This window comes from Trachemys scripta, chromosome 21, assembly GCF_013100865.1.
Source record: "Trachemys scripta elegans isolate TJP31775 chromosome 21, CAS_Tse_1.0, whole genome shotgun sequence".
In the NCBI taxonomy this organism is placed as follows: domain Eukaryota; kingdom Metazoa; phylum Chordata; order Testudines; family Emydidae; genus Trachemys; species Trachemys scripta.
This window is the reverse complement of record NC_048318.1, coordinates 1862262-1889421: the sequence shown is the minus strand read 5'-3', so window position 1 is coordinate 1889421 and position 27160 is coordinate 1862262. Positions and strand designations below refer to the sequence as shown.

General features: G+C 55.3%; 1 protein-coding gene across 1 annotated transcript in view; it reads left to right on the top strand.

Moving 5' to 3' along the window:
- The first annotated feature begins 4278 nt into the window (after nucleotides 1–4278).
- The window catches only part of ROBO3 (roundabout guidance receptor 3), a 109033-nt gene continuing 86151 nt past the window's right edge, over nucleotides 4279–27160 (top strand). Inside the window, exon 1 of the mRNA XM_034754890.1 lies at nucleotides 4279–4807. Within this exon, the coding sequence (XP_034610781.1) occupies nucleotides 4279–4807 (529 nt within the window). The remainder of the gene's footprint in view (nucleotides 4808–27160) is intronic.

The following is a 27160-nucleotide window of genomic DNA, read 5'->3' as shown; positions in this document are numbered from 1 at the left end:
GGACTTGGTGTGAATGGATCAGGGCTGCGGGGTGGGGGGATGCTGAAGAGGGAATAAGCTGTGGGGATGAGCCAGAGACCCCCAGCTGACATCTCTGGCAGGGACCCAGTGCGGGGCTTTAGGTGGTAGCTGTTCCTACAGCCCGACTGGGGACCAGGCTGCCTGTGGACTCTGGAGACGTCTCCAGCCAGCCAACTGTTTCTGAGCTGGGAGTCTGGTGTCAACAGGGCCATGGGCCCTCGGATGTCGTGAGCTTTTAAACAGACTCCTTTACAAACAAACTTTCCGATAGAGCCCCTTTAAACAGACTGTCCCAGATCGTGTCCACAGAACTCCTTCCCTGCTCAGCAGAGGCTCTTGGCTCCTAGTGAGGGGTGATTAGATGAGGGAGAAACTGGCTAGACAGGGCAGACAGTGCTCCAGTTCCATGCCCGCTGCTTCCTAATGCCCAGCGTGAGCAGAGCAGGGGCCTGGCCCATGGCTGGAGTTCCTAGGCATTACTCCAATGCAAGATTAGCAGGTGCAGGCTTTGCAGACAGCAACGTGGCTGGTTGTGTTCGGTGGTTGATGATCCTTTAAAAACACCCTGGCTAGGGATGTAGCTTGTTTAGGGTCAGTGAAGCCCTTCTGGCCCTGGCGTTGTAATCCATGGGTCAGGCCATTGGCGTTGCTTGTGATGAGCCGGGAGAAGGTGGAGGGAATGGGGTGTTAAAAGGTGTCTGCCCTAAGTCCTCCCCCTCAGTGAATCTCCATGCACTCCTAGCTAGCGCTGCACTTCCGGTGGGTGCGGGGACCAGAGCTTGTCAGCCTCCAGTGGCTGGGAAGGAAGGAAGTGGCTGTAGAGTCAGATGGTGATGCTGTGCTGTGCAATGCTCTGTCTAAGGTGCTGAAAACGTCTCGGTGTAGGCTCATAATCACTGACTAACAGGATTAGTACAGTCTGTAGTGCCCCTTGGACTCTTCTACTTCAGTTGCACAGCTGTCTGGTGAATGGGGCACACCCCACACAGTGAGGCACCAACGTGTTACATGGTGTCATGTGACACAAAGGGGACCCAACAGACATCATGTCGCTTAGGTGCGTGGGCAGCACTCTGCGCAGGGAGGGATCCCGGAGAACCGCACCGATCTGCCCCCTGAGGTGCCTTAGCCAGCTGCCCAGATACCTCGCCCGGCAAACGGCTTCAGTGTGCCTTGTACCAGCTCCCGCGAATGTGTATGTTTGGCTGACAACGTCTCAGCAGGAAGGCCTGGCTAGTGGTGTAGATCCCAGAAGTAAGGGCCAGCCTGAGGCAGGGGGAGGGGCACCGAGATCTCCGGCGAGGTGAGCAGAAAAGGTTTTGTAAAATTATGGTTTTGTTTGAACATTATAAAAGGCATTTTCTTGGGGGTATTGGTTGACCGTTACTACAGCCCTGCCAGGTTCTCCCATGTGCTGAGCTGTACTGCCTGTCACACACTGTCATCAGCCCAGCAGCGCTGAGCTTGCTGGGTAATTATTCCTTGATAGTAATCAGGAGTTAACTTTAAATAAGAACAATAATTTCTCCTTTGTGGGGACAAGAGGATCCCAGCAGGAGTGGCGGAAGCATCCTAAAAGTGGGGGGAGCATGGCCTCCTGCCCCCCCATTCCGGCGCCCCTGGATCCCAGCATCTCTCCTCACTCTGCAGATGTCCCGTAAGGGACTTTTCAGGTGGTGAGAGGCAGATCACTCGCCGTGAGTCTGACATCCGCTAGCTGCCCCAGTGCAGACTTGTAGCAAGACTGGTGGCATGTGAACTCCCCTCCCCCACTGCCTCCCTGCCCACCCCACCGCACTCTCCAGGGGCCATTTGCTTCTTGCTTATCTGCTGATTTCATGATACAGACACTTGCCCCAAAGAAGCTGGACTGAGATCCCAATTCACGGAGATTGGTCCACTGATCAGCTTAGACGTGACAACGGAGTTCCCTCTCCCCTGAGCTGGGCGTGATGTTCTCAGTGCTCTGACAGCAATGGCCATGTGCAGGGAGCTGTGCGGGCGCAGTAGGGATGCCCCATCCTACCCGGAGTCCAGACTGTGACTCTGCTGGGACTGACGGGCCAAAGGCTGAGGGCTGCAGTCTCCAGGGCAGGTTGCAGGCATTGCCTGCTCTCAAAGTGGCTATGCCATGAGCCGGAGCCTGGAAGCGCCTGGAACAGTCGAGAGCTTTCCCCATGAATCCTATCGGGAAAGTGAATAAAATGCTCCTATCTGAGCATGTCCCACCCAGCCAGCTTGCGAGGCTCTTCCTGGGAACTAGGGCCGTGTGGTTCTCTGCTGCCATGGAGCAAACGGGGCAAGATGGCTGAGCAGGCTGTGAACCTTGAGGGGCCGCTCACTTGGCCTAGCCCAGTGTATTGGGCCCATAAGAGGCAGCTGGGGGAGCCTGTATTCCAGCCTGGCTGAGCTAAGGTGTTGGATGAGTCCGATGCAGTGAGAGCTGGAGCTGTCGAATGAAGTGCTCCTCTTGTGCGTGCGACTTCTCTGCCCCTTCTTGGAATGTCCCCGCGGGTTTGTCCTGGCTGTGGGCTTGCCCTGAGCTCAGCAGATGATTGGTGTGACCATTGCCGTGCTAGGAAAGACGTCCTGGTGTAAAGGGTTTGAGGTTCACGCTCTGCTCTCAAGAGGGCAGGAAGCTGTAGGGGAGCCAGCCCAGTGACGGTACTTGGGACCCTGAGTTCCTGGGGTGACTCCCCCGGGCACACCTGTGCTGTGGTGCTGTTTCCCATGCTGGGTGCAAGACAGGGCTTAATATAGATCCAGAACCATCAGCTGCAGACAGCTTACTTCCACCCAAGGACTTATCTGCTCTTCCAGTCCCTTCCCAGGATCCCTGTGCACTGGCCCCGCCTGCCTTGGGGCTCCCCTTCTGCCCCCCTCCCCAAGTTGGAAAAGCTCCTATCCCTGTCTCTGAGTATGGGCTGTAGCGTGTTCTCCCAGAAGGGATCAGGGGAACTTGGCTTCAGTGAGACGATAGGTCAGAAAGCGAAACTGACGATAAAAGGAACAAAGAGCTCCCCAGGATTCCAGCGTGCAGAGAGGCCGTCGGGAAATGGTGCAGAACCCTGGGAACGCGAGCCTCTCTCTCAGGCGTTTAGTGTTCTTGGGTAGACTCCTGGAGTCCCAGCCCCCTGTGATGGGATCCCCCGGGATACAGCCTGGAACTGGGGTACCGCTGTGTCCCCTTAACTCTCCAGCCTGGGCTGTCTCTCACAATGCTTTGCTAGTGACAAGCAGCAAACCCCTCCAGGTGCTGTGATCACTCAGTACAACTGCATGTGGAGCCCCCCACTCAGCAGGATTGCATGAATGCTCCCAGAGCCACTCATGAATCACACAGCGAGAGGCACCAGCCAAATCTCCCCAGCCTTACGCCCAGAGCCGTACTACCGTCTTGCCCTGGTCAGAAGCCTGACAAGTGTAAGTTTATTACTCAGTCCGCCCCTCCCTCAATGTGGAGAGGACATGCACCAGCCTTTGTAAACTGAGCTGAGATTGCCCAAGCTCTTCAACCAAAACACACTGTTTTAGGTAAAATATAAAACAGATTTATTAACTACAGAAAGACAGATTTAAGTGATTATAAGTGGTAGGCATGAAAGGTCAGAGATAGGTACCAAAGAAAATAAAAGGTAAGCACACAGTCTAAATTGTAAACCTTATTACACTAGGCAGTATTTGGATCAAGCAGTTTTCTCACCCGACTGGATGTTACAGTTCTTAATACACAGGCTTCTCCCTTAAGCCTGGGACCAGTCCCCTCAGCTGAAGACTTTGTCTTCCCAGCATTCTTGTTGCTTCCAGCATAGGTGGGGGAGGAGAAAGGCCATGGCATGATGCTACTGTCCTTTATTTTATACCCTCAGTCCATGTGCCTGGAAAATACTAGCCCAGACATGTGCTGGTGGGCTATCCCCCTGGCTTGGTCTTCTGCAACTGAGTCAGAGTTGAGCAGTTCCCATTGTTTGATGCTTATGCAACTGTCATTGAATTGTAAATCCCTTGATTACGACTCCCCTGCTGATTATTTGTCATTGAACACCCTCCTGGGAGTGGTTCATCTCCTTTGTACGGCAGTAGCAAATTACAACATATTTCAGTAACAACCATACTGCAAAATCTCATAACGTGATACACACTGACAGTGTACATATTTGGACAGAACAATGGATTTCAGCCGATCCTGACTTTTCATAAGATATCTTACATGGTATGCTTTGTATGAAATGTACATAATTGTATGACAGGGTGAATATGGGTGTTCCAGGGGGCTGCTTTGAGGTACAGAGTGCCACATCCCCTACTCCAGCGGTGCGGCCGCACAGCCCTGTGAGTTCAGGGTTGCTGTGGGCCATTGTCTCCATTCCCAGCGGCGTGGCTGTTAATCCCCTTGGGAGCTCTGCCTTTCCCAGCTGGAGCCCTCGCCCTGATCTCTGCTCTCTCTTCTGCCTCTCAGGCTCCCGCCCTCGGCTCGAAGACTTTTCTCCAAGGATAGTCGAGCACCCCTCCGACCTCATCGTTTCCAAGGGGGAGCCGGCGACGCTGAACTGCAAGGCGGAGGGGCGCCCCACCCCGATAATCGAATGGTACAAGGATGGGGAGCGGGTGGAGACGGACAAGGAGGACCCGCGATCCCATCGCATGCTGCTGCCTAGTGGCTCCCTCTTCTTCCTGCGCATCGTCCATGGCAGAAGGAGCAAACCCGACGAGGGCGTGTACGTGTGCGTGGCCAGGAACTACCTGGGCGAGGCCGTGAGCCGGAACGCGTCGCTGGAGGTGGCCAGTGAGTGGGGTTCTGGGCACGCTCCCAGGGGGTTAACACATGTGACACTTGGCTGGGTCTGCGCCGTGCAGAGGGCCCAGGCTGTGGGAAGTCGTGTTATGGGCTCCAGGGCAGGATTCGGCCCGATGACTTTCCCGGCTGTGTTAGAGCCACATGAACACCCCGCTGGGGCTGGCTCCTCCATGCTCTGCTAAGAGGCTCCGTTTCCACAGGGCTAGTGGCAGCGCAGCTCAGTCTGGCCAGGGCTCTGCTGTGCACTCGTGCCAGCTGCCTTGCTGGATAAGTGTGTTCCTGCCGAGAGGGGAGGTGGTGCCTTCCTACACGTGCTGCTGGCTGGTATGGTGGGTCGGTGTCGCCCTGCTGGCCATGGTTATTATAGGCACTGGGGATGTTTGAATGTATGACAGTGTCATGTCCTTTCCAGCTAGCACTCAGCACCTTGCCCTAGTTCTCTGACGCGACTCTGTGAAGAGTTAACCCCGCAAGGCCATTTACACGGCGCTCTTGGCTTTGTGCCCGCGCAGGTCTGCGGAGACCGTGCTGTGTCTGTCTGGGCTGGAGACTTTCTCCGCATTAAGCGACCCTGTTTTCCCAGCCAAGCCCCGCAGTCCGAGGACGTTGCCAAGTTGCTGGGCACCCCCGGCAAGCCCATAGCAGCACCCTCTGCCCAGCTCTGCAGGCCTCAGCCCCTTCAGGAGAAACCCTGAGCCCTGCTTGCAGTGCGTTCGTTTCCCAGTGGGAAGCACCCTGTCCCATAGAGGCCCTGAGTGTAGACCAGCAAAGGGAGACAGGGGGCCTCTGGGTGTTACCTGCACAATTTAGGGCTCCTACCCCCCTACATTTCTTGTGGGCACTCAGGGAGTAAGGGACCCAACTCTCCTCTGTGCGCTCAGGGCTAACACCCATTCCCAGAGGGCTCAGGGCTCTACGGGTCTGTGGGGCTTTTTACCAGCGAAAGAGCCTTACTCAGTAATAACCTGTATTTATTAACACCTCAGCATACAATGCTCAGCACTCCTAATACGGCAGACAAACGGCTCACGTTGTCTGGGGCTCCAGCTTCTGCATAGTATGGTCAGCAGGGTGTGATGGTGTCCCCAGGCAGTTTTGACCTTGGGCTGTGTTCTGAAGTTAGGGTCCAAAGAACTTCCCTTTGGACCCCAGTTTATATAGTTAAAATGTGGGTCCTGCTTCACCGGACCTTAACCAATCATTTTATACTGAAGTCCTACAAAATGGTATTTTTCACCCATCCTAGCTCATTATAAAACACTTCTTTAACCAATCACACCCCACCACCTTAGTTGATTCAAATCTTGCAAAATGAGTTATGCCATAGGTGCCAACTTTCCCCTTTCCCTGTCCCGCCCCCATTCCAACCCCTTCCCCAAAGTCCCCGCCCCCTCCCTGCCCCTATTGGCCACCTTCCCCAAATCCCGGCCCTGGCCCCGCCTCTTCCCCAAGCGCGCTGCGTTCCCCCTCCTCCCCCCTCTCTCCCAACTGTGCGAATCAGCTGTTTCGCGGTGCAAGCGCTGGGAGCTAGGGGGAAATAGCGAGCACGCGGTGCACTCAGGGAAGGAGGCAGAGGTGAGTTGGGCAGGGGGGTGGGGATCTGCCGGTGGGTGCTGAGCACCCACCAATTTTTCCCCGTGGGTGCTCCAGCCCCGGAGCACCCACGGAGTCGGCGCCTCTGAATTATGCAACAGACCGAAACAATAAAAGAATCAGACAGAGCCCACACAGATAAACAATAGGAAAGTAGGGACCACAAAGGCCAAACAATAGAAGTAGAGATTTCACAAATACAACTGTTGATAAGTGGTTCCTTGCCAGGCAGAATGCGGTCAAACAAAGTTTTCTTTAAACGTCTTGAGCTCTGTTTCTTTATCCGGCGATGGTGGGTACTCCTAGGACAGGAGCGCCTTCCTAACAGCCCGATAATACGCTGGTTTGGTGCAATTTAGATGGAATGTGAGGATGGGACTCTCCGCACCTTAGCTCATGGCCGTTGTTTTTACGGCAGAAGGGGGCCTTGGACCTGATGGTGGGTGAGCCTCCTGCAGGAACCTGCCTATCTCACAGGCACAGCTCCCGCCCTGCCCTGCTCTCTGCCTCTGGAAAGCAGAGCGATGCTTCCCCCCCTTGGCATCCTGAGCGCAGGCTCTTCTCCACGACAGTCCTGCAGCCTCCTCAGTCCTTGTGCCTGCTTGGGACAAAGCTTAACCCCATCCCTGCCCCAACCCAAGTGGGGCCCCTTCGCCCCGTCACCCCGTTGCCGAGATCTGCACTGGTGCTAGTTGGAGCCCTCTGTGTTCCATGGTATAGGCTACAGAATCCATTCCTCACTGAGGGGCCAGGTTCCATTTTACATTATAAAAACACCTGTTCCTAGCCTTTGTGACTGTTCACGTCCTGTCTGGAATCAAGCGTGAACTGATGCAGTGCTGTCTGCCTGAGTCTGCAGCCAGCCTGAAACAATAGCTTTCAGAGAGCTGGGACTGCCCCGTTCATTTCAGTGGGCCGTTAACTCTGAACCCTGAAGGGAGTCGTTTCAGTGTCGTTCCGCTCCAGTATTTCTCCTACTGTCTCAAGCTATCCCATTGACTGCCCTCTCCCCAGCGGCCTGACCCTCCACCGCTCCCTGCCGCTGACTTCTGCCATGCCTCCGCGTGTCGCGCACGCCAGCTCTGCCGCGGGTTACAAACCGAAAGTGGGGGTGGGGGCTGCGTAAAGCAAACGGAACGAGGTATTGAAGCAATAACGGCGGCCGCTAGGCTGACTCATTCGCTTTCCATTCCGTAGCCCCCTCCAGTTCAAACTTCAACGAAGCAGGTACAGACTCTCCCATCCGTGCAGAACCCGGGGGCCTTGCCGTGGGAACTGTGGCGTAAGCAGGGCTTTGGTGAGCGTGAACTGTAAGAGAGGCAAGGCCCGCTGACAGCACGTCGTCAGTTTCAAGAAGTGAGCTGAATGTCTTTCAGCGCTGCCCCCAGACCCCCACTCCTCTGGCTTTAACAGTCCCATTGACTGTGTTTGTCTCACTCACGCACTGGGGTAACTGACAATTGACCATACACAGGGGTGAGGCAGTGCCTGTGTCTCCTCTGACAGGTCTAGTTGGCTGGTGCTGGCACAGCGACCTGCTTGGTGGGTCCCGCTTGAAGCAGTGTTTTAGGCTGGGCCGGGCACAACTGGAACAGGGTCAGAGATCAAACCGGAGTCTGTCGGTCTCTTGACTGCTGGTGACCTGGGAGTTGTTGGGGTGGGTTACTGGTCTGCTTGCTCTTCCCTCATTGCTCTAATAGCTGCAGATCTGACATGCTGCTCCTAATTGGCATAGGCAGCCTCCGCTCTTCAGCTTTGTTTAGGGGAAGGGTTTATCCTTTGTGCTCCTGAGCTGTCAGCGTATGAACAGCCCAGCCCATCAGTCACCCGCTCCTGACGTGGGGTCTTTGCACATACCTTCAGGATTAGCCTCCGAGAATTCCCCCCGCACAGTGATGGACCAGAGCCTTGGGAATATCTCTGTCCCCAGGCACCCAGGTATGCACTCCCCTGTGGCTGGAAGCACCAACGCTACAGAGAGGGACTCGTATCTGCGATCAGATTCTTTTCTCTGGCCTATCTGCAGCTGTTCCTTTGTGCTCCTGACTCCGAGGTGAACAAACACTCCTGATTAGTCAGCTTTGTCCACAGCCGTCAATGGCAGACTGCATTCCAGGCAGGCTGGGATGTGTCTTTCCTAGCTCTCGGAGGGGATTCTGTGCTCCCCCAGCCAAAGAAACCCTGGCTGTATTTATCTGCCCTGACCTCCCAACCAGTCTCCTCTGTGCTGTTCCTTGGTGCCCTGACCCCATTGTCTTCCCTAATGGCTCTACAGAGACAAAGATCTGCAAACAAACAGTGCAAACCCCAGCCCGGGGATGGTGGCAGAAGATAAATGACCGTGTTACCTGTGACAAGGCCATGTAAAGTCACCCGCAGCATAGGAAATGAAATGTCATTTCTGCTAAGCCCTTGAGTCACTGACATTACAGGCTGGGACCCGGCATTAGCGGAGCTCAGAAGCAGACAGGGCTGATACTAACCTAGGTGATTTGTGGCTGGGCTGATAAGTTGCAGTCTAAATAAAGCTATCAAAGGAGTGTGCTGCAGCCAAAGTAATTGTTCAAAATGCAGCCATCAACCAAGGGTGATCTATAAAAGGCTCCCGAGAAGCGCTCGGGGTTGAGTTATTCCAAGGCTAGCGAGGACTTGCGTGCAGCAGCTTTGGAGATGCTTGGATTTGCTCCCAGCAGTTAGTTTGTAGAACCTGAATCCTTTGGAACATGGCAGCTTCCAATAAATAAACGAAACGGACACTTAGTAAAACGAGGCGGTGATTCCTCCAGCTGCCCCTCGGAGCGGGGCCCACTCCCCGGCCCTGAGCCCTTTAGAGCTTTACAAACCAGCTCGATTCCTGTCTCCTCCCCAGTGCCCCAATATTAGGGAGGGGACAGAAAATATAATGCCACTATATAAATCCATGGTACGCCCATAGCTTGAATACTGTGTGCCGTTCTCGTGGCCCCGTCTCAAAAATGATACGTTAGAATTGGAAAAGGTGCAGAGAAGGGCCACAAAAATGATTAGGGGTATGGACCAGCTTCCCTATGAGGAGAGATTAAAAAGACTTCACGCTCTCCCATTCCCCAGCACAACCCTCTGGATCCATTCCTGTCTTATTGCCACAAGTAACAGGCACCCTCTGGCCCGAATGCCTACTGGATGTGTCCCATTGGGAGCGCTCTGCTATCTTGGATGGATGGGCGAAATGCAACATGCACCGTAACAAACAGATGGAGATTCCCTCAGCCAAGGCCCGTGGGGGGGGGGGGCGCCCAGGGGCGGCTCTAGCTTTTTTTGCCGCCCCAAGCACGGCAGTCAGGCTGCCTTTGGCGGCGCGCCTGTGGGAGGTTCCCGGTCCCGCGGATTCGGAGTCCCTGCCGCCGAATCCACAGGACCGGCGGACCTCCCGCAGGCAAGCCGCCGAAGGCTGCCTGACTGCCGCCCTCGCAGGGACCGGCAGGGCGCCCCCCGCGGCTTGCAGCCCTAGGCACGTGCTTGGTGCGCTGGTGCCTGGAGCCGCTGCTGGGGGTGCCTCCCACTGGAACACTCTGGGCGACGGTCGGGCTGCTCCGTCTATCAGGTGACTTGTTATGGAGACTCACTCTCCAGCAGCCAACTGTTTGCACGGGCATTTGTTAGCCAGTCTCCATTCCCACAGCTGTCATTGGTCTCTTTACTGGCTGTTAATAGTTCGCTACTATTTGCGGTGTTAGTGCCTGGAGAGGCTCTCTGGGCTCCGTGCCGTAGGTACATCTAATAAGACAGTCCCAGCCTGATGAGTTTGCAGTGTAAATACAAATGGTGTCTCTCAGAGGAAAGCTGGCTTTGTGGGGAGGGTTCTGGATGTGAGATCAGGGTACAATTCCTGCCTCTCGCCCTGTGTGACCTTGGAGAAGCCACTTCATCATTGTGTGTCTCTGTTCCCCAGCTGTAAAATGGGGATCCCACATCCTGTGTCTTGTCTATTTAGATTGTGAGGGCAGGAGGGATAGCTCAGTGGTTTGAGCATTGGCCTGCTAAACCCAGGGTCGTGAGTTCAATCCTTGAGGGGGCCATTTAGGGATCTGGGGTAAAAATCTGTCTTGGGATTGGTCCTGCTTTGAGCAGGGGGTTGGACTAGATGACCTCCTGAGGTCCCTTCCAACCCTGACATTCTATGATCTCTCACTCTGTGTCTGCCGCACCCAGCAAGGTAGGGTACCAATCCCTATGGGGGGCTCTGAGCAGTAGCATTGGAAACACCCCCCAAATCAATTGCTGCTCAGGAAAAGATCTTTGTTGCTCTTGACTTCCACAAGTTTTGCCTCTGGTTCAGACTCTTGTTCTGGCTCTGGGTTCACGGATGGTGGGAACAGGAAGTGGATGGGCCATGTGGCTTCTGGGAGCTTTTAGGCCTTACTGTGTTTAGGCTGCGCGGGCGAAGTCCTGGCTGTCTGGGAGGATGGATCGCGGGGTGCTGGGGATTCTCCTCTAAGACTCCAAGAGACTGTGGCCATGGAGGGAGGTCAAAGATTAGATCCAGCAGGGACGAGGGGGCTGGGGGCAGTCTCTGGTGGCCTTTGGGACTGCAGGAGAAGTGGCTTTTGTCCAGCTATTGGGAGCTCGGTTTGCGTGCCGCAGCAGAGGCAGCAGGCAGCGCTGGGCTGGAGGGATTAGCCAGCAGCCCCCTCTCCCAGCCCAGGTGAGTTCTCCGGACAGGCCGCAGCTGCAGGCAGAGACTGGCCCCCCTTCCGAGCGCACGTTGACTAGTCTCTTGGAGTGCAGCAAACGCAGCAGCCCTGGAGTTACAAAGGGCTGGATCGAACAGACCTGCCCAAAGGCTGGAGAGGCCTGGGTTTCGTGTTCAGGGGATTCATGCCATGCCCTGAGCCTGCTGCAGCTGCTTCTGCCCTGTGCATTCCTGGCAGGGGGGAATAGACCGTCACTCTCGAGATAACGGGCTCTGAGCTCGTTAGGCCAGTAAAAGCAAAGCGAAGAGGAAAGGAGCGGGGGGAAGGGGTAAGGAGCATGTGGGTGGCCAGATGAAGAGAGAGCTGGAAAGCTGGATCCAGCTAGTATCCCAAGAGAGCAGTTGGGACTAGGTGGGGGTTCTTAGCTCAGGCCTTCAGTGCACCTGCACCTGCCTTCCCAGGCAGTGCTAGCCCCCACCTGCCAGTACTGACCCAGCCAGGTGGGGCAAGCACAGAACAGCGTCCAAGGACGAGCACCTCTGACCTTATGGCCTTTGTCTGGTGCCAGAAGCTCCCAGGGTTAGATTTGGGGATGGGGGAAGGGAAGCCGGATCTGTGTGTGACTGAGGACATGCTGACAGCTCCAGCCAGAGATGCCCAGGCAGCGGCTCGGAACAGCAGCCGGCCATCTCCAAACGGGAATTATTTATTGATTTTTGTGTCACGTCTCAGTCCATTACCCAGACAGGAGGCGTTTATGTAATTTGGAGAGGGGGCAGCTGCGGGACAAACAGAATAGCAGCAGCTCCCCCCCCTGCCAGGGCTGCCCCGGGAGAGGAGGGAGCTGGGGGACAGGAGCCGTCTCTGAGGGCTGGGGGAGCCATGACTCGGTGCTGACAGCCCGTCACTCCCCCCGCGCAGGGCGTTGGCGCTGGAAGCAGCGGCTGGAACCCTGCGCTGACAGGCTAATTTTAGAAATTCCTAATGGATTTCAGATGTTTTGACCTTGTGATTTTGAAATTTGGGGCTGTGGAGCTGGCTGAAGATAACAATAAACCAGTGATGCAAGCACCCCAGAGCGCTCTGTCTTCCCCCGGCGCATTCACAGACAGGGCTTTGGCAGGAATTGCTGTCTAGCGCGGCCACTCACCGAGCCTTGTAATCAGACGGCAGCCTCGCTTAGAAGCTATTCTCTCATTTGGCCAGCAATTTCTCTTCCCAGTGCTTACAGGACCTCCCAGTGGTAAAGTGCAGCCGCTCCAGGAGGGGCGAGCAGCGAGAGCATGTTATTAGAGCTCTTCCTTTAAGGACTTCCAAACCACGTGGAATGGGAAGAGCGATGCTCAGCTGGGGCCTGGGCTAGGAAATGCGTGCTGGCTACCAGGGGGAAGGAATTAAGTCATTTCCTAAGTAACGGGAGCCCTTCGGGTGACCCTCTTAGCTCCCGTCTGCAGGCAGAATGTGCTTGGGCAGATTAGACGCTTTGTGTTTGAAACGTGAAAGGGTCACTTGGGTTCCGAGTTAGAAACTCGGAAAAACTGCCTTCCCTCGTGGCCACAGATCCGCTGTGGTTGTTACCGAGAGAGGGGCAGACGTGGCTCTGGCCCTGTTGATGATTTTCGCCTGTTACACTTGGGCCAGAGGTGTCTGGTGTCTCTCTTCTCTTGCACGTTTCAGCCGAGGATGAGAAATGGCGGGGCTGTTGTTTGCATTACACATTTCCACTGCTTGATAAATCCGCCCTCTTCCCCTGGCTCCGAACCACCAAAGTTGTTGTGTGCGCGCTCAGGTTTGGGGTGGTGCCGCTCCTGCTCGCCAACAGGGAAATCATTTGCATAGAGTTAATCAGCGTTTCCAATGGTGGGTGAAATTGATTGTGCTGCAGCCAGGCAATCCCGTTCTCCTCTAAAGAGGATCAAAGATGTGTTGATCTGGAGCCTGCATTGATTGCCACAAAGGCTTGATCCCGTGCGAACTCTTCCGGCACAGATCCACACAATGGCTGGGCTCCCAAAGGCTGCTTTCTAGCTGAAATGTTTTCAAGATCAGTGTAACGTGTCCCAGAGGTTGCAGGCGCTCCTGTTAGCTCAGAGGCACCCACCTGGAGACGTCAGCCGTTCCCAGTGCCCGGTGGATTTGCTGCACAGAGCTACAAGTGATTCGGTGGTGGGCATTCGCAGCCATTGATTATAAAGGAAATCTGAGTAGACCAGGTCCTGTCTGCCCTGGAAGACGCTCTGGCTGAGCGGAGAGCTGGGAGGGTTAGAACATTGGAACTTGCAGGAGAGGGGAAGGAATGTATTCAGGTTGTGGGCAACTCTTCTTGTTCTTACACCTCTGCAATGCTTTTCTTAGCTCAGGGCTAAGCACGCCCCCTCTGCACCTGGCCTGAGCTGCACCAGGTGAGCGCGAATTGTATTTAGTTAAATCTGTTTAAAGTTTGCCAGAAGTTGGGAATGGGCGACGGGATGGATCACTTGATGATTCCCTGTTCTGTTCATTCCTTCTGAAGCACCTAGCATTGGCCACTGTTGGTAGACAGGATACTGGGCTAGATGGACCTTTGGTCTGACCCAGTCTGGCCGTTCTTATGTTCTCCTCTGGGCTGTGCCAGCCCTGACTTCACCTTTGCAGTTAGCAATAGGTGCACCCCAGTGCCCGACTCCCCTTGAAGCACTCCCCTGTGATATCCAGCCCCTGACACTGGCTACTCACAGAAATCCCAGAGCCTCTGCCCCCAAAGGTGCAGGGACCCCAGTTAAACCGTTGCTCCTGTATAACACACAGCACCGGTACTGAAACAAACGAAGGGTTAGTTAAGGAAGGACAGAGATTCTACTAGAAACAAGAGTGTGTGATGGAAACAAATGGCTACAATACAAAACAAAATAATAAAACAGGAACTAGGGCTGACACTTATTAACGGTTCCCTCTTCTAGCTGATAAAGTGGGTTCCCTCCACCCCCAAAGTTCAGTCTGTTGCAGAGCTGGCTGGCTTCATAGGAAGCAGGATCTGATCTTCCATGAAACACGCCCCGCTACACAAGCTGTCTCCTCAGCGAATGGACCCAGAGGGTTCTCCCCACTCGATGTTACACTGAAACAGTCTTTTTCTGTGCTCGTAGACGGGCGACCCCCATCTGGTACCAGGTCCCTTCTTTACCCCCAAGTGGGTTTGGTTGTTTGCAGTTGTCTGTGATGGTTTTCCATTGACTGTTCTGAGACGGGGCAGCGGTGGACAACTGAGCCTGGCATAACATCACCAGCTGACCGGGTGGGGTGGCAGTTCCTGCCTGCATAGAGGCCGTCACCCAGTGATGTCGCTGCCTGCTGACTCCCCTTAGCTTTAAGCCCATCAGGGTATAAACCTCGGTATAGGTACATTATTCCTTAAGTGTCGCCCACGCACACATCCTGCCATGGTTACAAGCATCAGAAAGTTCAATAACCTCAACTTTCGATAGAGATCTTCCGTGTTGTCCTTTATGGACGAATCCCCTGCAAGCCTGTATTTGATGTAGCGAGTTTGTCAGGTCTGAGACCAGAGTTGTTTGCAAAGACCAGGGGACCCTTTGTCAAGGGGCCCGTTTGTCACAGTCGGAAACTTGGTTTAGTCAAAAAATGCTGGTTCACTGGAGCAAAATGTTTTGCTGATTCTGTGGCAGATTCAACAAAACTTTCACTGAAACACCTGCCCAGGATCCAGCAAAGAGCATCCACCAGTGCCCTGCCATGGAGCGGGGAGCGTAGGAGTGATAGGCCCAGCTCCCAGTGTCCTCAGTGAGGCTGTCCTGGAGTCATGCAGACTGCCCTAGGTGGGGGACCCCTGGCTTCCAGACTCCCAGGCCAGCTGTCGGCCTGCTTGGGCTGCCCCAGAACAGCAGGCCCTGGAGCCGCTAGCCGGGACCCCAGGAGACCCGAGAGCCCAGGCTGTGGGCGCTGACCAGCTCCCTTCACAGCTGCTGAGTGCCACAGACATTCTTGTCAGTTTCACAGCTCCTGTTCAGAAAAGAATGTCGGCTTCACACACTTCCTTTTGGGAACACTGTATTTCCCTGTTTCCAGAACAAAACACTGACACTTCTCCGAACTGAATCCCCCCCCCCGGTATTGGCCAGCTATAGTTACATCTTCCAGGCTTCTGTTCTCCAGCAGACAGAAGCCTAAAAAAGTACACACCCATTTCTCCCCTTTACAGGGCACATCATGGCCCCAGGAAACGCCCGCTGCAGACATGCCTCGAACCTCGCTTGTAGGGATCTGAGCACTTCTAATCTGGGCTCAGCTTCTTAGAAATCCCATCGTAGAGCTTGGCAGTTCGGTGTTTGCTCCCTGAGTCGCATCAGAGATGGAGCAGCACCATAGTGTCTGGCCACCTGGCAGCAGGCTGAGATGCTGTCCTGGGGGGTGTTCTCTGTTCCAGCAGTGAAGGAGAGCAGTAGCTGGTATTGGAAGCCGCATGTGCGTGTGGGGACTGCGTGCTGAGCACCCCTATATGCAGTGCTAGGTGATTTCCAGTAAGTAAACAGATAAAGGACAAGAAAAGGCCACCAAGGCAGGGGCCTGGGGATTGTGGGGAGGCTTTGGCAGACTAGCAGTCCTTGATTGTTCTTGCAGCCCTAGCCTGTCTCAGCGCTAATGATTGGCTCTCAAGGGGAAACTTGCTCAAGGTCTGCCCGACACCCCCAATCCCGCCAGCCTGCTCACGGGGCTGCCACCACCCGAGGTGTGGACGGGGGTTGAGTCAAAGGAGCATTTCACCGTCCCGCACGTGGGAGGGGGGGAAAGACGGGGGCAGGAGGGGAATGAAGAGAACTTACTCAAGCAATTTCTCCTTTTGAATCACGCAAAGAGGAAACACATTCTGCTTTTCTCACTTCAAATATTTCTCCAGCGGCGCTTTTTTTGGTGCCTTAAAAACATCCCCAAGTGCTGAATGTTAAAATGTGCAGCCAAGTGTGCGGCAAAAAGGCAGTGAAGGGCAGTCGTTGTGAGGGGGAAACTAAAAGCAATGAAGATAAAGCAGTTTGCTTTTGCTTGTATGCACATTAGGAAACCTCTTCGCTAAGTTTGGATTTGGGCAGCCGCTGCTGGCACAGTGGAATTGTCTGGCAGAGTTACCCACTCAGCAGTGAGTGGTGTTGGACTATGGGGGAGGAGTGTATTTAAAAAAAAATAAAATCTGGATTTTTTTTGGCATACTGTTGACCTTACAATGTGGCCTTTGTTCCTGCTGTTGTGCTGTGGTTGGTTTTGGAAAACAAACAAAAACCTGTTGGGTGAAAGCAAACTGGAGCTGGCCACATTTTTTCAAATGAAAAGGGTTTTTCTGGTTTTTTTGTTTTTAAAGGCCTTTTTTCAAAAATGAAATTTTTCACCAAAAAACCATTTGTGAACATTTTTTGGGCCTTTCACAGTTAACGTGTTTTTTTTATCAAACACACAATTGAAAATTTTTGTTCACCAAAAATCTGGTTTTAGGTCAACCAAAAAATTAATAGTCATTTTGAATGAAAAATATCAGAGGCAGAATCTTGTAAACCCTCCTGAACCCCCACAATTGGGTCTGTTTTGACCCTTTCTGAACAAAAACAACGTAGGAAACTTTTGCAAAACTAGTTTTTCGGGCTGGCTCTCTTCGGAAGAGACTGTTGTATTCTCACTTAGCCCTTGGCAGCAGGCTCTGGGACATTTGCAGAACTGCTTGTTTCTTTGGGAGAGTAGGCTCTGGGCTGAGGGGTTTGGGGTTCAGGAGGGTGCTCCGGGCTGGGACCAAGGGGTTTGGAGGGCAGGAGGGGGAGCAGGGCTGGAGCAGGGGGTTGGCACGTGGGAGGAGGTCTGGGGTGCAGGCTCCGGGCAGTGCTTATCTCAAGCAGCTCCCTGAGGCAGTGGCATGTCCCCCCTTCGGCTCCTACGTGGAGGTGCAGCCAGGTGGCCCTGCACGCTGCCCCATCCGCAGGCACTGCTTCTGCAGCTCCCATTGGCCACGGTTCCTGACCAATGGGAGCTGCAGAGCTGGTGCTTGGGGCGGGGATGGCGTGCAGAGCCCCCTGGCTACCCTTAGGCATAGGAGCCGAAGGGGGGACATGCCACTGCTTCTAGGAGCCACGCAGAGCCACAGCACGGACCCTGCTCCCCAGCCGGAGCTCAAGGTCTGAATGAAAAGGACTGACAGGCCGGATGCAGCCTGCGGGCCATAGTTTGCTCACCCCTGGGCTAGATGAACACAATGGTCCCTTCTGGCCTTGGAATCTATGACTTTATGTGTGACTGGCTCTTACGGAAGCCGCACCACAATAAGGAGGAGAGACAGTCCCTGCGGTAGCCAGGCTGCAGAACCTGGGGGGAACGTTATCCCTGTCCGAGTGTGGTGGTTGTCTGTGCAAAGGAAGGAGGGCGAAGCGACAGAACAGTGAAGGGTCAGCCGTCAGCGTGAGCAGTGGGGACAGACTGAGCCCAGGGGCTGGGGAGATGCACCAGGAACATCTGTTTCCTTTTTAAAAGGAGATTAAAATAGCAGCTATCAAAGCCCATGTCTCATGCTCCAGTGGGGGTTACACAGAGATGGCAGGGAGGAGCGTTGAGCGATGCCTAGGCGCGCGCATCTTTCAGCTGGAAAACCCAGGCCTCCCAACTGGAACAGCAGCCCCTGCTCTCCTTGCAGATCCCTGGCCACAGGGAAATGCCCAGTGAAAGGCGGCCTGCGAAGGGAATACAAGGCTGGCGCCTTTTTCTGCTGCTCTCCGATGTCGGCGAGGCGCCTGCTTTTCTTAGGAGCGTTTTGGGATCGGGGAACCTTGGGCAGAGCACCGTCCGGTAACGAACCACTCTGAGCCTAGGAGATCCTGGCCGGGATGCTAGCGCCGCAGACACTGGTAGCACCCGGTTAAACATCCCTGCGTAGCGACAGCCGCAGCCTCACTGAGTGCAGAGCACCCCAGGGCACCCCGCAGCCGCACTGCTTGGAATGGGTGCTGTTCTCCTAGCTCCCAGCGCCCCGTCTGACAAGGTGTGTCCAGCCGTGCCCTTGCTGGAGCAAACCTATAGCCATCCTGCCGCTAGAGTGTGGTATAGGCCATGCCCAGGGCCGGCTCCAGACACCAGCTAAGGAAGCAGGTGCTTGGGGCAGCCAATACAAAGAGGCGGCGTGTCCGGGTCTTCGGCGGCGGGTCCCTCAGTCCCTCTCTTCCTCTTTGAGCTACCGCCGAAGTGCCGCTGAAGAGGAAGAGAGGGAGTGAAGGACCCGCTGCCGAACTGCCGCCGAAGAATGGAGTGGAACGATTGAGCTGCCATCCAAGTGCCACCGATTGGCCTTTTTTTTTTTTTGCCGCTTGGGGCCCTGGCCATGCCCAGAAACTGCTTCTCCATGTGCACTAACTCCACCTCTCCCCGTGTCATGCAGCAGGCTCCGCCCACCCTCCACATGCTGCCATTTGGTACAGGCCCCGGGCACGGCCACATGTCCCGTTTCTCTTCTTTACATTTTCCTGGTTTGTGTTTTTAAAATAAATGAATCCCCCTTCCCCTGTCATGTTGAGGGGCACCGTTAAGCAGGTGCCCAAGGAGACAATGCAGCTAGGGTCCAATGTTCAGCACGAAGCCAGATCTCTGATGTGCCTTCCTGGCCTGTCTGGCTGGGTGGGGCACTGCACGCTGGCACGGGGGGAGATTAGGATCTGCTAAAACCTTAACAGGTGCCAACTTTACCCACTGAGTGCCTTTAACTGACTGCCTTCATGGCTCGCCCAGGGCCTGTGAGCAACCAGCCTTCCCATGCTCCACACCCAGTTCGCTTTCCATGAACTGCACGATGGCTGAAGGGCTTTTCCTCAGGCTTCCCACCAAAGCTGGGCTCTGGGTCTGGAGCCAGCAGCAGAAGGGCCAAGGTGCAGAGCGAGCCAGAACCATGAGCATGTGGAGACAGGTTCGAATGGGAGGCCCAGCACATCGATGGGAAAAGCCTGGCATGGCCCATCTATCCTGCGGGGCCTACACCATGTTCTGCTGCCTGGCTGGTGCTTTGCTCAAGCCTGCTAAGTGTCCTGGGGCTCCCGTCAGTCCCTTGGGAGGTTACTTCAGAGCTCACTATGCCTTCCTGTGTGGGATCACCCCACAAGGCCCAGCATAAACAGTCCTTTCCCTGGCTACACATCTGGGCACTGCCCACAATATCTCAGCCCTCCAGGTCCCTGCAGATGGGTATCTCAGCCCTGTCCTGCCCAAGCGAGACACAAATTTAGCTCTTCCTCCTAAACCAGCCCTTCCAGGACCTGCTGCTGCTTTCTGGTGGTTCTCATTGTGCTCTGCCCTCCCCCGGTTGGTCAGTATTCCCCGTGCAGCCATGCCAGGGCCACCTGGACCAGAGGTCCCCTCCCTGCCAGTCATCTGCTACCCAAGAATGCCTTGGTCTTTAATGCACTTGTGCAAACTCCCCAAACCTGCTTTCGCCCTCGGTCTCTCTGTTGGCCATTCCCGTTCCCTCTGCCATAGGATCAGCTCCCCCCACCCTGCAACACCATTCACACCTGGGAGGTGCCTGACTCATAGAACTACATGTAAATGCAAGCCTCTTTCCTGCTGTTTTCCACACTGGGAGCCTTGGTTCCCGGTGATGGAATCCTGCCCGGTCAGGTAGGACAAGGATCTGCTCCAGGGGGGAGGTGGAGCCTGGCAGCTTGGCGGGCCATGCGGGTTTATTCCAGGGTTCTTGGCGTCTGCCTCTTCCGTCCCCACCCCCACTGCAGCAGGGCTCCAGGCTGCACTTGCGTTAAAGGGAATGGCAGATTGGCTTGGAAGTGAGGCTCTAGTCCATGTGGGCTCAGGAAATGCAACCATGCATTGCAGTCACTGTGGACGCCAGGTGGAAAGAAAGCGAGTGCAGTGCAGACTCCTGCCTTTAGGGGGCAGCTCTGTGCCCAGCTGTGTGGGTGTGAGGCTGCAGCTGGCTCTGCCCCTCCCTGCCTAGACCTGATGCCAGGGGCGGCTCTATGTATTTTGCCACCCCAAGCACGGCAGTCAGGCGGCTTTCGGCGGCTTGCCTGCGGGCGGTCCGCTGGTAACGTGGATTCGGCGGCATGCTTGCGGGAGGTCCGCTGGTCCCGCACCTTCGGCGTACCTGCCGCTGAAGCCGTGGGACAAGAAGACCTCCCACCGGCAAGCCGCCGAAGGCACCCTGACTGCCGCCTTCACGGCAACCGGCAGGCCGCGGCTTGCCGCCCCAGGCACGCGCTTGATGCGCTGGTGCCTGGAGCTGCCCCTGCCTGATGCCCATTCATGGCTGGCTTGGAGTGGGCAGGGCAGGGGTGCAGGCAGCCGTTCTCCTCCCTTTAGATGAGGGAGAGGTGACAGTGGGGCTCTGGGGGTGTGTGGGCAGGGGGATGGGAGGGGGAGAGGGAAATGAGGTCACTGCGTGGCTTAGTGGGTGGCTGTTGGAATGAGACTCCTGGATTTCCCCGTCTGGGGCTGGCGAAGGCTGCGGGGGAGTTTCCTTTACTAGTCTCACCTGCTCACCACTCTACATCTCACCTGTCTGGCTGAAATACTCCAGGTCTGCTCTCTGGCCACATGTAGGGGTTTTATTGGCAAGTTTGGAGAAGCCTCCTGGGCCGTCGCTGAGCTTGGGGGTGTGGGGGGTGGGAAAATGACCCTTCCCCGTGTAAAAATGATTCAAGCTGTTGCATTGTATTGTGCTTGGCATGACTCAACAGTGGCTCAACTGTGAGGCATGAAACTTGGCAGGGGACAAGTTCCCGGGGCCGCTTAGCGCACTGCCATGTTCTCAGCCGGGGCTGTAAATCAAGTGAGGAGTGTCTGAAAGGAGCAGGGTGGCAGGCCCTGCGCTCCGAGCCTGAGCTGGGGACTTAACTCCGTGCACCCGGCCCAGCAGCTACTCAAGTGCCTCTTCCCCGAGCCCCTCTTGATCTGCCGGGACTCCTGGTTATAGAATCTGGCCTCTGCCTGATTGAAACCTTCCTCCCCCAGCAATCGCTGCTGCTCTCACTAAGGAGAGATGCCGCCTCTCCTACTGCTCTGAAACAGTGACCCCCGTCCTGCCCCACTGGGTGCAGTGTGACGCAGTTATTGACATGTTCCAGACCGAGGGCCAACAGGTCTCCAGTTCCTTCTTACTGCCCTGTGGCCTGGGTTGGACTCCCTGTGTCCAAAGATATCTCCAGCTTTCATCTTTGGCCTCTAAATACACTTGTAAATAGTCACATAACCGTAGTGAGTTTTGAGTGTAGTTAGTATAAGTCATTTTTCTCCCCATACCAGGGACTCCATCCCTGCAGTTTGGGACTATACCCAGAGTCCTGGGTTTCAGGAGCTGTCCCCTGCTCTCACTCCTCCTCCACGAGGGCAGAGCACCAACGCTGTCACTACTGTTTGGGTGAGACGCATGTTGCTGCAAAGTGCAGTGTCTGTCGCTCTTTTCTGCTGCAAACTTGCAGTGCTTGTGAGCTTAGATTAAGGGTACGTCTTCACTATCCGTTGTATCGGCGGGTAGCAATCGATTTATCCGGGATCGATATATCGCGTCGCGTTAAGACGCGATATATCGATCCCTGAACGTGCTCACCGTCGACTCCGGAACTCCACCAGAGTGAGCGGCGGTAGCGCAGTCGACGGGGGAGCCACGGCCGTCGATCCCGCGCCGTGTGGACCCCAGGTAATTCAATCCAAGATACTTCGACTTCAGCTACACTATTCGCGTAGCTGAAGTTGCATATCTTGGATCGATTTCCCCCTTCCCCCCCAGTGTAGACCAGCCCTAAGAAAAGACCTTATGGAGAATGCTCTACGGTCTCACTCTGATCTGGGCCAAGGAGACCCCCCAGCACGGCAGCCCCATCAGACGAGCAGCTCTCCGCCAAGCACAAGCCCCTCACTCTGATCTGCCAGGAGAGGGTTAAAGACAGGACAGAGCTCCCAGCTGGCCCAGACGGTTTTGGTTCATGGAGCTCCTGAGGATGTCAATCCGTTCTCTCAGGATCCGCCCCATCCCGCATCTCCTTACTGTGGAAGGCGGCAGAGTCAGATGCCCCAGTCCAGACGCACTTCAGCTCATGGCCTGGTGTTTGGATGAGCATCAGAACTAGAACACTCACGCTCAGCACCTGTCTGAGCTAGTCTTACTCGGAGTAGGAAAGACTCAGTTAGAACCTGCTACCCAGCTAAGTGGAGATGCTTCTCAGCTGGGCCTCAGGATAAGCTGCTGTCTCCACGTTCTGCAGGTATCCCAGTCATTTTAGATCCCCTCCTGTTTATACAGAACTCGGGTGTTTCCATTAGCTCACTGCAGGTCCATCGTGCAGCAATCGGTGCCTTCCTTCCTCCAGTAGATGGATGTTCCATCTTTCCTCACCTTACGACAGTGAGGTTTAGGAGAGGCCTGGTTAGGGCCTTTCCACCAGTCATCAAACCTGCAGCTCAATGGGACCTCAGTCTCATCCTATCAGCACTCATTGGGCCACCATTTGAACCCTTGGCAACAGGCTCCAGGTCCCACCTGTCTAGGGAGGTCACGTTCTTAGTGGCTATTACCTCAGCCAGAAGGGTGGGCGAGATGGGAGCCCTCATGACACTCACCATGTACTTCACAAGGGAAGCTCTGTTCATTTGCCTCCTGAATTCCTCCCACAGGCCAGCAAAGCTATCCACTTCCCTGTTCTCCTCCCCAAGCCCCTGCCTCTGGTGAGGAGAGGAAGCGTCCTTACCTGGATGTCAGGCGTTTTACCTGCAGAGAACCAACTCTCTCCAAGTCTCCAAGACTATTTCTTGCCATAGCTGAGAGGGTGTGGGACGAGCTATCCACTCAGGGGATCTCTGAATGGATTGCTGGGCATATCATCCATGCCACCAGTTAGTGCGTATCCCTCCCCCGAACGGAGTAAGGGCACCCTCCACCAGAGCACAAGCTACCCCTGCAGCAGTGCTGCATGAAGGACCATCACCGGACACATGCAGGGCGGTGGCCTGGCGCTCCAGTCACACACTCCCTAAACGCTACCTGCTAGTCAAGCCTCTGCTGTGGACGCAGCACTGGGAACTGCCATATTTCTAGCATCATTCTTGCCAGCATCTTCACCGCCCTCCAGTCTGAACACTGCGTGTCTGGCACCCACGGGTGGAATACACACCCAGAGAGGAAACGGAGTAACTGGAGGTTCTTTGTGGTGCACGGGTCCTATCTGTGTTCCTCTACCTACCCTCTATTCCTCTGTTTCGCGTCCGGTTGGATTGCAGTGAGGAGGAACTGGAGAGGCGTTGGCCCGCATGGCCTCTCACGCCCGCGATCTGGAGTGCGAGATGAAGTACTGTGCGTGTGCGGGCCAGCGGACACCACTCGAGCCTCTGCACTCGGGTGCATGGAGCACAGGTGGGGTCCACACCCCTCGAAGCACTTCCAGGTACACAGCCCCGCAGGAGTTGCTGGCCTGCTATCAAAGGGGCTGAGCGGCTGCGCTTCTTACTGGCTTCCCTGGAGTTTACAGGGGCTCGACTGAAATGGTGTGCCAGGCTGGAATTGTGTTTGCCCTTTTTTAAACTTGGGGGTGGCACACTCCAGTTCATTGAAGTGAACTGCCCCCTCCATGGCTCCCTGCGTGCCACCCTCCCATCTCCCCCCGCCCTGCCATAGCAGCTGTGACAGACTGGTAACGTCCTGACTGAATGTACTGGCTGGAGTTAGGGTTAACACCTTTGGGGTGCGTTGTATTGGAAATGCAAATGTTTATGTGCTAGTGTGAGCTTGTGTGGAACTTCTTTAGCAGTTAGACAAGATCACTGGAATCTCGGGAAGTTAGGGGGAAGTTCACAGGTCTTTTTGGAGCAGTGTGTGGGAGGTGGATTTCCTTGGAAATACCTTGAGGTGAGAGGAATGCAAAAGCATCCCCTCCAAAGCAACCTTTTGAAGACACGCCCTGGGGAGAGAGACCCTTTGTGTATGAACTCCGGGCAACTCCAGGTCAAAGACCCCTGATCTGTGTAAAAGGGTGGACTGCCTTTGTCGTGGGTGTGCTTGTTCTGAGCTGAAGCTGTGGTGAACTGGTCACCCTAGGGTGCGGGTGTGTGTGTGTGAGAAGGGTTTATCCTGCAAGAATCCACGTTGGGGTTGGGGTGAGTTCTGGTAAGCTGATCAGCATGCGTGCAGGTTCCTTTAGTGCTGTTAATGTTTTCTCTGTAATGCTTTTATCCTAAGAATAAGCAGGCCTGCCGAGAAAGAGCTGTGCAGTGACTTATATCCGTAGCCTCTGTTATCAGTCTCTGCAGGGAAGTCAAGCTGGGAAGTAGGCAGGGAACTGTACAGCCTGGGGATTTCCCAGTCGGAAGGGAGAGACGTGCGTCTGCCCCCAGAAAGGCGCTGGCTGGGGAGCTGAGAGTGGGTGCCCTTGCTGTACACGGAGAGGCAATATAGGTGCAGTTGCCCTGACTTGTGCCAGCAGGGGCTCTGTGTGTCCCCCATTACACACATCCTCCCTCACCCCCCCACATGCCAGGGGCTCTGTGTGCCGGAGAAATGCCATAAGGTGGGTGGGTAGGGCCTTGCTTTGCTCCAGCCAAAAATGATATGGGCCATAAGTCGCCATCGGTGTGACCGTTAGGTTGCTGGAAGGGAAGGGTGGCCTTGTGGTTAAGGCAGGGGCTGGGAGTCAGGAGATTGGGGTTCTCCGTCTAGTTCTGCCCGACTCCCCGTGTGTAACCTCGGGCACGCTTCCTCTGTGAAACGCCGGTTCCCTCCCGGCGGGGTGCGATGGAAATTGGCTCCACAGCCTGGAAACGCCCCCTTGAGCACCTGCGTTTCCCTTTAGACGGTCACATGGCATTCCTCAAATGATGCAGGGAGCAGTTCGCAAGTGCAGCGTCGTGTAGCACATTTGTCATACGCTGCAGGGCAAGCGTGCAGGAATTTTCTGTACACTGCAGGAACCTGACTTAAATGAGTGTGTCGCCTCTGCTATGGCGTGACCAGGGTGACTTTCCGTGCTGTGCACAGAGAGAGCCCTCATTAATTAGATTGCTCTCCACACGTTCGCTAGAGAAATACCCCTGGAGCTTGGCAGCTTGTGTGGTTTCCCCTATGAACACTCTGCCACTGGTTATCCTTTAGTTACCTCCGGGGCCTAACCCCAGAATCTCTCCCAAAGCCTGAGCTTTAACATCCCCCAGTACTGGACGTTCTTTCTTTAGAGCCTGGAAAATCATTTCTTTGACTTTCCATTTCAAACCCTGTCTCGCATTGAGCCTGGGACGCGACGCTGGACCTCTGCTCTGTGCATACCTCGAAAAAGGAACCAGAATCCTGGGTGTAGGTCCCTAAATAAAAGTGGCCTGCATGTCTGAGACACGGAGCAGCCCCAGCCGTACTCTAGCTAAGGGAGCCGGGCTTGGGGAAGGAGTTTCGGAGCTAGGGCAATCGCCCCAGTGATAGTGACACTTGACTAGCTGAACAGTAGTTAGTTGAAATTGGCGAGCATGCCGTGCATAGGTGCCGACTCCGTGGGTGCTCCGGGGCTGGAGCACCCACAGGGAAAAATTGGTGGGTGCGCTGCACCCACCGGCAGCTTCCCGCCCTGCCCCCCCCATCTCTCCTCCACCTCCTCCCCTGAGCGAACTGCTGCGTCCTGCTTCTCCCCCCTCCCTCCCAGCGCCTGTGCCGCGAAACAGCTGTTTCGCACGGCAAGCCTGGGAGGGAGGGGGGAGGAGGGGGAACGCGGCGTGCTTGGAGGAGGAGGCGGGGCTGGGGTGGGGATTTGGGGAAGGGTCCAATAGGAGCAGGGAGGGGCGGAGTTAGGGCGGGGACTTTAGGGCAGGGGCGGAGGCGCGAGCAGCCACCGGCGCAGAAAAAAGTTGGCGCCTGTGATGCTGTGCGCCCTGACGCTGCCAGGCCTGAGGGCTGGGTGTTTGCTATTTCAGCCCAGCCTGGCGACTCAGGTTGCTGTTTGCACGGCTGGAAATCACTCAGGGCTGGAAAAGACTCACCACTACCATGAGGCAGGCCCTTTGCTGGAGCAGGTTTGTTCCATACTCTGTGTGTTACAGGATTTAATTCTAAGGCCCAGGGGTTCCACCTTTCCCTCCGAGATGCTGCTGCGCACCTAAGAACTCCCGCCCTGTGCAACTCATTCCTGACATTCGCCCAAATGCAGGGTCCCTTGATTTAATCTCGTTTTCCGTCATGTGGAGCCCCCTTTTCCAATCTAACTGCTCGCCGTAGGTAAGGGTCACGCCCTCCCTGTCTTCCGAATGGCTAGGCAGCAGTTCTGCAGAAAAGGACCTGGGGGTTACAGTGGACGAGAAGCTGGATATGAGTCGACAGTGTGTCCTTGTTGCCAAGAAGGCTAACGGCATTTTGGGCTGTATAAGTAGGGGCATTGCCAGCAGATCGAGGGACGTGATCGTTCCCCTCTATTCGACATTGGTGAGGCCTCATCTGAAGTACTGTGTCCAGTTTTGGGCCCCACACTAGAAGAAGGATGTGGAAAAATTGGAAAGAGTCCAGCGGAGGGCAACAAAAATGATTAGGGGGATGGAGCACAGGCAGGGCCGGCTCCAGGCACCAGCCTAGCAAGCAGGTGCTTGGGGCGACCAAGGGGAAGGGGCGGCACGTCCGGCTCTTCGGCGGCAGGTCCCTCACTCCCTCTCGGAGCGAAGGACCAGTCGCCGAATTGCTGCCGAAGACTGAAGCGGCGGCGGTAGAGCTCCCGCAGTTCGCAATCGCGGCTTTTGTTTGTTTGTTTGCTGCTTGGGGCAGCAAAAACCCTGGAGCCAGCATTGAGCACAGGACTTATGAGGAGAGGCTGAGGGAACTGGGATTGTTTAGTCTGCAGAAGAGAAGAAGGAGGGGGAATTTGATAGCTGCTTTCAACTACCTGAATGGGGGTTCCAAAGAGGTTGGATCTAGACTGTTCTCAGTGGTAGCAGATGACAGAACAAGGAGCAATGGTCTCAAGTTGCAGTGGGGGAGGTCTAGGTTGGATATTGGAGGGGAAAAAATTTCACTAGGAGGGTGGTGAAGCACTGGAATGGGTTCCCTAGGGAGGTGGTGGAATCTCCTTTCTTAGAGGTTTTTAAGGTC